Source organism: Augochlora pura, chromosome 11 (assembly GCF_028453695.1).
Source record: "Augochlora pura isolate Apur16 chromosome 11, APUR_v2.2.1, whole genome shotgun sequence".
Lineage (NCBI taxonomy): Eukaryota > Metazoa > Arthropoda > Insecta > Hymenoptera > Halictidae > Augochlora > Augochlora pura.
Genome location: NC_135782.1, coordinates 852124 through 862599, shown reverse-complemented (window position 1 = coordinate 862599; position 10476 = coordinate 852124). Strand labels below are relative to the sequence as shown.

The following is a 10476-nucleotide window of genomic DNA, read 5'->3' as shown; positions in this document are numbered from 1 at the left end:
ACAAATTACTACCTTTCTAATAAGGAACATTTAATGCCTTTAACATTATTTTATTTAGTATTCAAGTTTCTGCTTTTATATCTTAGCTTGCATTTACGTACATGGAACTTATCTATTATTCTAATCAAATACTAATTAATACCGTTACGTCACTACATGTATATAAATGAAACAGTCTAACAATGCGTAGTTGCATATGGGAAATACATTTCAATGCAAAAATGGAATGGAATTCAAATTATGATAATAAGTATTGTTTAAATTCGTGATGCATTCAGATGTGCAATTGAATACGATGGAAAATTTGTGGCCGATACGTTGTATTCAAAAGCTTCAAGTTTTTGGAACACTTGCTTTTTTATTGGCCAAAGGGGGCGCTATAGGGCTGACGTGTTTGAGCCGCGGAAGAGCGAAAATGGCGAAATCGAAATTTGCAAAGTGCGCGAAAATATTGTTCAATCTTGGCGTAACATTTGATCAATAAAGTCGACGTTCGACGAACTGTATGCTAAAAGTAGTTGATTTTGTAAGAGTTCAAGAGACTATCATTCATACATCCGCACAAGATTTTAATACCAAACGACCTTTGGGTCTGTTTGTACACAGCGGTGCGTAGTGCACTGTGGGACAGCAATGGTGGGCGCGTGATTTTGAACAAATTGGAGCTATCAAGGGAACACCCAGGTAAGGGTTGGAAATCACATTATATTGCCCGGAAGACAGTTTGGATCTAATTTAAATTAATGAAACGCGTATTAACAGTTTTTTAAAAAATTATATTTTATTTGAAACAAGCTTCGTGGCACGCCCCCACCCAGCATTGTACGTACCTGATATGAACTGATAAGTTATAGGTTAAGTACAATTTTGTGTGATTATAGAACGGAACTTAGCGCGAAGTTTGTTTAATATTATTTATTGGCAAGTTTAGCGATCCCTTTTTCGTTGTGCTTTAATGTCGAAATGATACGATTCGATTAAGAGCTTTAAAATGCAGACAGAAGTTCAGTTCATGGAAAATGGCGCGTTCGAGTAATAAATGGCGCTAATGTTCCTAAGTAGACTATCCTTCGAATTTTTCATCATTATTCAAATTTTGTTGTTCTAATTTTCAAAAGTTCGAATTTGACTCAATCTTTGTATTGTTGGATGCATGCTTAAATAACCTTGTCGTCCCTTGCACTTCAAGAATGAATTTTTCCTTCTTAAAGATTTGAATTTTTGAATTTTTAAATTCTCACTGATTTATTTCGTTTTCACGTCATTTCATGGATTATTTAACATTTACGTATTGATATGTATTACTTTATTTTTACACATAATATTTCAATGTTCCAAGCTCTATGCAAAGACAATTTACGGCAGTTAAATTTCTAACCTGTATTTCTATGTACATGTTTATAATGCAAGATTTGGTCATCTGAGAAACTTGTTATAAACATAGCCGAACTAATTTAGAGTATAATATAGACATGTAGAGTAGACGTGCCATTGAAATATTAAATGATGTTGGATTAGCTTCAACTTAATAATATAATATTTTATAAAAGAATAGAGTAAGACGCTTGTAAGTTTATGTATCGTGTGTCAGATCCGTGCTTAGTTATGTAATTGATTTCTAAATTTTATTTGAACACAAATACTGTAAGAGCAATGTTGCTTTAAAAAGACTTTCCAATAATTAAAAGTACGGGATGGTCTAAGTAACATTTTTTAGACTTTAATGTATGAATAATTTTATTTTATATAATCATAGACAATGAAACACTTTTATTAATAAATTAATGTTATTATAACTATATTTTACAATTGATAATAGTAAGATTGTATAATATATATTTTGTTTAGATCTATCATCATGTCTGTAAATAAAGGACAAAATGCTAGAGCTTTGGTTGAACCATTAGCTCTTGATTCGCGTACCCTTGGTGATGGAGATCTAAGTGCATTAAGCTTGTCACACAACAATGAACAATACACAACTAATGACTTTGAGGCATTTGCAAATATTCAAGCGGAATTAGAATGTATGAATGCTGAAGAAGTTATGACAACAGATGAGGAACACATAATAATTGAACGCAATATTGAGACTGAAACAATTGTACCTGATGTGGAAATGACTGAAGTTTCTGAACAAGCTCAAGAAGAACATATTATTTATACAACAGCAAATCAGATTAATCAAAATATTGTGTTTCAAACAAAACCAACATTACAGAGGCTTCCAGCATCTACCGTACAGGTATAAAATGATGTGCTATTAAAATACATAAAATTAAAATTATTGCTGCTTATTTTAATGTTACTTTTTCTATTCTGCGATAGGTAAAATCAAATGTCGGCTCAGCAACACAGAGTCAATCCATTATGATTGTTTCTCCAGCTGGTGGTCAAGGTACTAGCCAAATTCTAAAAATTTCTCACCCATCATCGGCATCAGCTGGTCAATTGCAGTCATTGGCACAGACACTTATAGCAAAATCAGCTGATGGCAACATAGTTCAATTACGATCAGCACAATCCAATAAACCGGTAATGGCAACTAGTCATTCGGGAAACATCACATTAGGAAATGTTCAGACAGTGCAGTCTGCTGTTAAAAGAACTGCGCAAAGTACTCCTCAAAATCGAAATGTAAGATTGTCATTAATACAATTGCTTTATTGTATTTTTTTTTATTGCACTAAATAATGAGATATAATTTATATTGAAATTTCATACTTATACTGCATATTAATTATTTTATTTTAGGTATATACAAAAATGATACTAGCTGGAAATCAAACGCAATCAGGTCAAGTCCTTATAACTAGTTCACAAAGTGAAAACCCGCAGGCAATAAAGTTTTTAAATAATAGTGTTTCCAATCAAGATGTCACAAGTCCAACAAAAACTATAACATTGGCACAAGCACAACAGATGGGATTACTTTCTACAAACAAAGTCCAACACATTTTGCCCTCATCACCACAAAAACAAGTGTGTATTCAAGTTTATTACGTTCATAAGAGAAAAAAAAGTTGTCACAAATATGTTATACGTGTATATTCGTGTATTTTGAAGGGAATAATTGTAAATAAGTTAGTGCAATCGTCGAGTGCTCAGCCCACAAAGATGACTATAGTTCCAACCAGTACAATAAAATCTCCAACGAAAATATTACCTGCTCCAGCTATGAGCTCACAAGTTAAAACCTCGGCTATTTCAAGTCAGCAATCTACATTTTCTACTAGTAACAAATCGTCGGTACAGCAAAGCCCTCAAAAAGTGATTATACGGCAGGTTAGTTGATTTATCTGTTTCTATTGATACTACTTTTATCTGTTTTTATCTGTTTTGATACTATCATGCACTATTAAACATTCAATGTTTCATAGAGTTCTTTGAAACCTGGGACTGTGCTTGGAAGTGGACAAGTTATTAGGATACCAGCTAATCAAAACATTGTAACTGGATCTAATCAAGTACATCAAATACAAATGCCTGGAAGACAAGTATGCAACTTTTTGTTATACTTCATTTACCTCTGTTATAATTTAGTAACATACAATGATTTTTTTGCAGGTGCAATATGTAAGATTAGTTAGTACTCCATCATCAGGGACTACGAACGTTGTTACCGTAGGTAAAGCGAAGTCGCAAACTACGTTACAAACTGTTGGCGTTAGTCAGAAAATTGGAGGTCAGCAACAAATTGTTAAGGTTTGTCCAATTTCTAATCAAAATATCTTTATCAGGAAACTGATCTATTCGTAATATAAAACCGTTTCTAATATATAAATATAGGTAGTTCCATTAAATACTAGTAATCAGTCGTTACGAACAGTCGCACCTAAAGCTACATTAACAAGCAGTGGTCAGAGGTTATTAATCCCTGCAACTGCTACAGTAGGTAATCAATCAAAAAATACGGTAGCTATTCCAGCATCGGCTTTAAGTCAATTAGCATCTGGGCAAGCTGTTCTTTCAACGAATTCAAACGTAGGAAATATTGTAGTTCTACCAGCGCAATACATTCAGCAACAGGTTCAGTACATTTTAATGTATTCAATTACATTATTTAATTGACGTTGTAATTTCCGTAATATTTTAAATAAAATTATTAATTTTTAACAGACATCAGATGAAGTAAAAATTAAAACTCAACAAGCTACACCGAGTTTGCTGAGTAGTTCGCAAAGTTTACAAACTTCGACAGGCAATTTATCTGTCGGATCTGTCATTGAAAGTAAAACTTCTCAGAGAACTTATACAAGTGTCGAACCCAATGGTATTAGGCCAAGGAAACCATGTAATTGTACTAAATCACAATGTCTCAAACTGTAAGTTTAACACAACTATTATTACATTTGTATATCTACTATTCTCGTCATACAATTCATCTGTCAACAGTTGAATATCAATTCTTTGCTTTTTTGTTATATAAATTGAAAAATAATAACCTGGAATAAAAATAAAAACGCCTTTAATTGATAGGATTCATTTTTTGTCAATTACGAATCAATTGTTACGTTAATTACTACACTTTTTATGCTTGAATTGTTAATTTGAATTTATGAACTATGAATATATTTTATGATAGATATTGTGATTGTTTTGCGAACGGAGAGTTTTGTCATATGTGCAACTGCAATAATTGTTCCAATAATCTTGGAAATGAAGAGGAAAGACAACGTGCTATCAAGTCATGCTTGGAGCGTAATCCAAATGCTTTTCGTCCAAAAATTGGGAAAGGTCGTGAGACCGGTGATGACATTCGTAGACACAATAAGGGTTGTAACTGTAAACGTAGCGGATGTTTAAAAAATTATTGCGAATGCTATGAGGTATAATATTTATATATGTGATAATTTTCATTAGTTTCCAAGCAACTATATTAAAAAATTTTTAGGCTAAAATTCCATGTTCCGCTAACTGCAAATGTATAGGATGTCGCAATGTGGAGGAACCAAATTTAGAAAAAAAATCTTTAAAAGATCTTGCAGAGGCAGCTGAAGTTAGAACGACACAACTAACATTAAATAAAGCGAAACTATTATCTGAAATGGCTTTCAGACCACCAGCTATGTCTAATACAGGAGCAAGGTATAGAGTTTATAGCAACAAATTATTTTTAATTACATAAGTTTATAAATTTCTTTTGCAGGCAACCATTCAACTTCTTGACTGATAAAGTAGTCGAAATAACGTGTCAATGTTTAATGGCCCAAGCTGAAGAAGCGGAACGTAACATGTTTGATGACGAAACATCTCAAAGACTAATAATTGAAGAATTTGGTCGGTGTTTAAAAGAAATCATTGAGTCAGCTCATAAAGCTGAAGCTACCTAGCAGGTATATTTTGAGAGATACAAGAACATGAGTCTACAATTGATTGAAACGTATTCCGAATTAAGAAGTTTAGATACATTGGTTATTGGTACTTCTTAACTTAATAATTTGACATAAGACTCGCAAACGAACTACTAAAATGTTACATACCAAAGATAATGGTAAATATAGTAGTTCATTGTACATTCAACCTGTTATTGTCTGTGCTAAATTAAAGCTGAAGAGAATTATTTCCATTTACTTATATATTGTTATTGCAAGTACTACTTGTAGTGGAACGTATGATTAAATAGAAATTACGGAACTTATTATTGTTTTATCAGTTGAAAGTAACAGTAGAAATCTGACATAGCAATTATAAATGCTTTCGCATTAATCAGTAGTTTGACTAATAAAAAAAAATAAAGGAATTTGAAATGACATGGTTGAATGTAATGTGACAGTCAAATTTGTAATGTGTGTATGACGTAAAGCGATGCAGAAAATTTTTATACCTTTGTCATATATTTTTGAAGCATTCATATTTTATTAGAAATTTTAGGCTTTGTAGTAAAAAGGTATAGTTTGACACATCAGTTAAATCTTGCGACAAAGATAAATTTTTATTTTGCCATGTATTACATGTACTTGATTTTTTAGTTACCTATTTCTGTTACTCTCAATATGTAATAATTTCGTTATAGTGAAAATTATAAATCTGAAATTCATTTCTTAATTTCATCTGTTTTCAATTCTTGAATCTTTAATCTTATCTTAGTAAACATTTTATTAATTACGTTTCATAAGTAAAAATGAATATATATAGTCAAGAATATCAAAATAGTAAATTGAGAAATGACGGTGTAAAGAAGTTCGTGATACACGAACAGATACTGTGGAAACTATTTGTAGATGATTTGCATTTTTATCATTTTTGTGTAGCATTGTTAAACATTTTATTTTTCATTTGAAATTCATGATGGAGGACATTTTCTTTTGCACTTATAATTTATTCAATTGTGATAATGTTTTGAGAACAAAAAATATTTGAAATGAAAATTTTAGATTTTCTATAAATATTTCACACATTTTCTTATTACTTTTATTATGATATATAATATCACAAGAAGAATTCTAATTTCAAGGAAATTAAGTTTGTTAGTGCATGATGGAATAAGTGGCATTAAAGTTTAAATTACGCTGAATTTCTTTGTATACTGTTTCATGCATATTTGTACCGCGCAATTCTTAATAAGATAGACGCGAATGGCATTGCTGTGGGAATGAGACGATCAACAATATAATTGTTAAATATATCTGTTTCGTAATATATAGGTACAGAGACATAAATACTTTTTTATTGTGCACTGAATTAATTATCACTGCAGTAGTGACATTATTTGTCTGCCGTTAGGGGTGATGAAATTATAACTTATATGTAGGAAATTTAATATAAAGGATAGAGAGTTTATCTATTATGAATAGGGTAGTATAAAGACAAATGTAATATAGAGGTACAAATATAAATATATGTTATATATTCTTAGAATTCGTACTTCAAAGTTTATTTTAAGTATACAAATTGTACAGATTACATATATGTATATACAAATTCGTAACATAATAATATAATGAAAATTATGAAAGAATTTGTAATTCTGCGGCATCGTATTCAAATTCGTATATATATACAAGAAAAATTATTTCAATGGAGAAATATGAATTACTTATTGCATGCCATTTAAATGGCAAGTCAATCGAGAAATATACAAAGTTTACATCACTGCTAAACGATTTTGCAAAAGCTACCAATTTGTATGTATAAGGAACTGCTGCTATGTACAGATAATATTCATATTATTTCTAAATATACGTTTGTCATTTGTCTCTTGTACATAGAAAAAAATCTGATATCACAAAGTTAAATAGATAATTTATTCCCATACTAGAATTTCACAATTAGTTTCACAATTAATATATATAAAAGAAAGTGATATATAAATCAATGCTAAATGTAAATAAACAAAATAAATTATGAAGATGTTCATTATTCTCGTTTTGATATCAGATTTTTGGAGATGGTGGTTTAGTAACATTAAAAAAATGTACTAACGAAGGAAATGTATGTGTATATACATGTTGAATACATGTACCTTTCAATAAATCTTGTGTTTACATTGTAAACAAGCAGTTCATACGTATAAAAAATATTTCACATTACGTAAGTTTAAAATTTGACTACTTTCTTAGGTTTTTTGTTCTCCACTGGTTGGACTGTTTTTGTACTTCCTTCTAAATGTTCTATGTTACCATCTGCGATTGTATTCAATGTAATTTCATTTTCTTCCTTTTCTTTAATTAAGTCTGGACAGTCCTTTTTCAAATGTGTTACATCACCGCACACGTTGCAACTTCCACCCCGAGGGTATATACCTTTAGGATTATCAGGGCATTGTTTAGCGATATGCCCTTGTTCTCGACAAATGAAACATGTTGCATATCTGAATTCTGTTGGCTTAGCCACTTTACATTCAAAATGTGTATGTTCTGTTGATCCACATTTGAAGCAAATGCCGGTGCTTGCTTGCTCAGATCCAAGTTCAGGACAATCAGATAAATTGTGACCTCCTTTGCGACAATGGAAACAGACATTCCTTCTTATTCTTGCTAAGGCTTTCTCAGCTCTCCTTCTTTCCAATTTTATTGCAATATCTATTTCTTTTTTGGGAATACCTTTGAACATTCATAAAACACAATATTAATCAAAATAATTCTAATATATATATACATACATACATACCAAAGTTTTTTGTTTACAATTGGAGAGGATTAAGTGTAAGTATAATTACCTTTCATAATCATTTTTTGTTTCAATTCACGCAATCTATCTGCATCTTCTTTTCTAACAGGAAAACCATCATATTTCGAAAGTTCTATTTCTATACCATTAATTGTTAATTTTGTTAAACCGGTCTCCTGTTTTCGCCGTTTGTGTTCCTTATCGTCTCGAACTTTAGGAGGTTTTTTGTTATTCATTTTATTGTTTTCAAACTTTTTTCGATCGATTTTCTGTCCACCAAATTTGTAACTATTTGATTTATTTATACCTATTTTATTCGATTTCTGAGCTGCATAATTGTTTTCATTACTTATATTCATTTTATTATTATTATCATTAGAATGCGCATTATATTTCTTCTGTTGTTTCATACTATGTTTAGATGATATACCTTTTTTTTCATTTGTTGCGCTTAAATTAGACTGAGAATTTGATATATTTACTTCATTATTGTTAGTTTGTGAAGTACTGCTAGAGTTCAGTGATGTTTCTAAATACTTGGGACCATTCTGTTTATTCTGTTTCCTTTTTTTATTCAACTTAGTGCGTTTTTCAATTATTTTATTCTGTTCTGTACTATCTTGGTCAGCAAAACTGTCCCCTTCCTCTCTTATATTATTATTTAACTTGGGCAAGAAGTCTTTCTTGCGTTTTTTAATTTTTACATCTGCCATTGAAGTATTTATTTCATCGATATTTCTTTTCTTAGATAACTTTTTTTGAACATTACCTTCATCCCCATCCTTCTTATTTCCATTAGAATTGACAGCTTCATCCAAAGATATTACCTTCGATTTTTTATTCTTTTTTGTTATTAGATTTTTACCTTTTTTAGTTGTATTTTCTTCAAATTCTGTATTTTTTATTTCATTAGAATCAATAGTTTTATCCAAAGCTGTTTCCTTCGATTTTTTATTCTTTTTTGCAATTGGATTTTTACTTTTCTTTACCGTGTTTTCTTCAAACTGCGCCCAGTCATTATTAACGTTTCCCACATCACAGTAATATACATCCTTGTCTTCTAACAGTTCTCTCGCTGATTTCGGCTTTTTTGTTTGTTCTAGATTGGATATCTTTTCAATAAGTTGCTGTTTTAATACGTGCCATGGTGTGGCTTCATTCGGAGTTTTTTCGTTCGACGCTTTTGATCCTTTACCTCTTGCATAGCGAGTCATGTTCTAAAAAATAGAATTTTGTGCTTTTTATTTAAAATACAATCGTTATTTAACCTGTAAAAGTACAGATTTATTGAAAATGGTAATAAACACTCACTGTTTATTGCACGTGAGGTAACCTTACTTCTTCACACGCGATAACATAAACTATAAACAGTGAAGTTTGTAATATAGTAGTGTCTTAATGCCTTAGTTCGCACGACTGCTTGCTACCGATTTAATAAAGAGTGCAAAGACGAAGAATTCCCAACTGTTAACTAGCATCTATTAGCTCGTTATTATCCTGAACACAAAATCCATCACAACTGTCTTGAATATATCTTTGATCGAGATATATAAATTTACCATTACAAATCTCAAAGCTCATTGAAAATTTAAAAATAGCGCTATTTGTTATCGGTAGCGTTCTTTACTCTAAAATTTAGATGCTCCGACTGAGGTCCGTACAGCGCCAATTAGTAAATGGCAAAACGCTGAAACTGTTAGCCAGAAGGTGGAGCCTCTTGTGGCGAAATCTGTAAACTATGTTTCGGCTAGCAGTTTGAGCGTTTTGCCGTTGGCCTAATTGGCGCTGTACGGACCCCGAAAGTAGCTTCATTTAATTCTCGCGAGAGGCACTGTTATCGCTCACACGTGCAGAATGCAGGATCGCCGAATGATGCTGATTAAAACGAAATTAGGGGATGAAACAATAAAGTGAATGACAACAATTAACGACGTAATGGAGAACTATTAACATTGGTAGAGTGAGTACTATAATCATAATGTTGTAAACTCCACTAATTATGACAATCAAATGGCGTGCCACATAGGTTCGATACGGAATATCGCTACAGGTGTTTCGAGAATAAATTTACAAGTGAGTTAGTAATATTTGTTTATTAGTAATGTTGCATTATTATTACTTTTATACATATTTGATATTGGCCATCAACAAATATGTTACAATTTTTTCTCTCCCCACCGTTCTCGTGTTTATTCGTTTGCCTTGAAAACTAACGATATATTTTATAATAATACAGAATAATTCATAGTCATTGCGTGACAAGTACCAGTAGTAATCGTTAGTACAATAACTGTACACTGTATTTGTAGCTCGCTTCAAGTAACCTATACAAATAGTAATTTGAATCACTGAAATTACTCGGTA

At 31.2% G+C, this 10476-nt stretch overlaps 2 protein-coding genes across 5 annotated transcripts; one reads left to right on the top strand and one right to left on the bottom strand.

Moving 5' to 3' along the window:
* The first annotated feature begins 396 nt into the window (after positions 1-396).
* Positions 397-6608, top strand: LOC144476932 (uncharacterized). Of its 4 annotated transcripts, none has more exons than XM_078194262.1 (12): positions 397-684; positions 1849-2245; positions 2329-2637; positions 2755-2982; positions 3067-3285; positions 3381-3497; positions 3568-3705; positions 3790-4029; positions 4120-4325; positions 4586-4829; positions 4895-5088; positions 5150-6608. In XM_078194262.1, exons 2-12 carry the CDS (start codon positions 1859-1861, stop codon positions 5331-5333), a joined length of 2466 nt encoding a protein of 821 aa, XP_078050388.1. In that variant the 5' UTR covers positions 397-684; positions 1849-1858; the 3' UTR covers positions 5334-6608. The 4 variants fall into 4 exon arrangements, with proteins under 4 accessions (XP_078050388.1, XP_078050389.1, XP_078050390.1 ...); XM_078194263.1 differs by having other exon boundaries at positions 682-822; XM_078194264.1 differs by lacking the exon at positions 397-684 and adding an exon at positions 796-854.
* Positions 6609-7537: 929 nt separating this feature from the next.
* On the bottom strand, positions 7538-9739 carry LOC144476933 (uncharacterized). The gene is made up of 3 exons (XM_078194266.1): positions 9424-9739; positions 8162-9329; positions 7538-8045 (listed from the first exon to the last, which is right to left on the bottom strand). Exons 2-3 carry the CDS (start codon positions 9324-9326, stop codon positions 7540-7542), a joined length of 1671 nt encoding a protein of 556 aa, XP_078050392.1. The 5' UTR covers positions 9327-9329; positions 9424-9739; the 3' UTR covers positions 7538-7539.
* Positions 9740-10476: the final 737 nt, after the last annotated feature.

Excerpts from the sequence above, each read along its gene's own strand:
- LOC144476932 (XM_078194262.1), top strand. The coding sequence starts at position 1,859 with ATGTCTGTAAATAAAGGACAAAATGCTAGAGCTTTGGTTGAACCATTA. Across the intron at positions 4,030-4,119 it reads CGCAATACATTCAGCAACAG|ACATCAGATGAAGTAAAAAT; the intron begins GTTCAGTACATT and ends AATTTTTAACAG. Across the intron at positions 4,326-4,585 it reads AAATCACAATGTCTCAAACT|ATATTGTGATTGTTTTGCGA; the intron begins GTAAGTTTAACA and ends ATTTTATGATAG.
- LOC144476933 (XM_078194266.1), bottom strand. The coding sequence starts at position 9,326 with ATGACTCGCTATGCAAGAGGTAAAGGATCAAAAGCGTCGAACGAAAAA. Across the intron at positions 8,046-8,161 it reads ACAAAAAATGATTATGAAAG|GTATTCCCAAAAAAGAAATA; the intron begins GTAATTATACTT and ends GAATGTTCAAAG.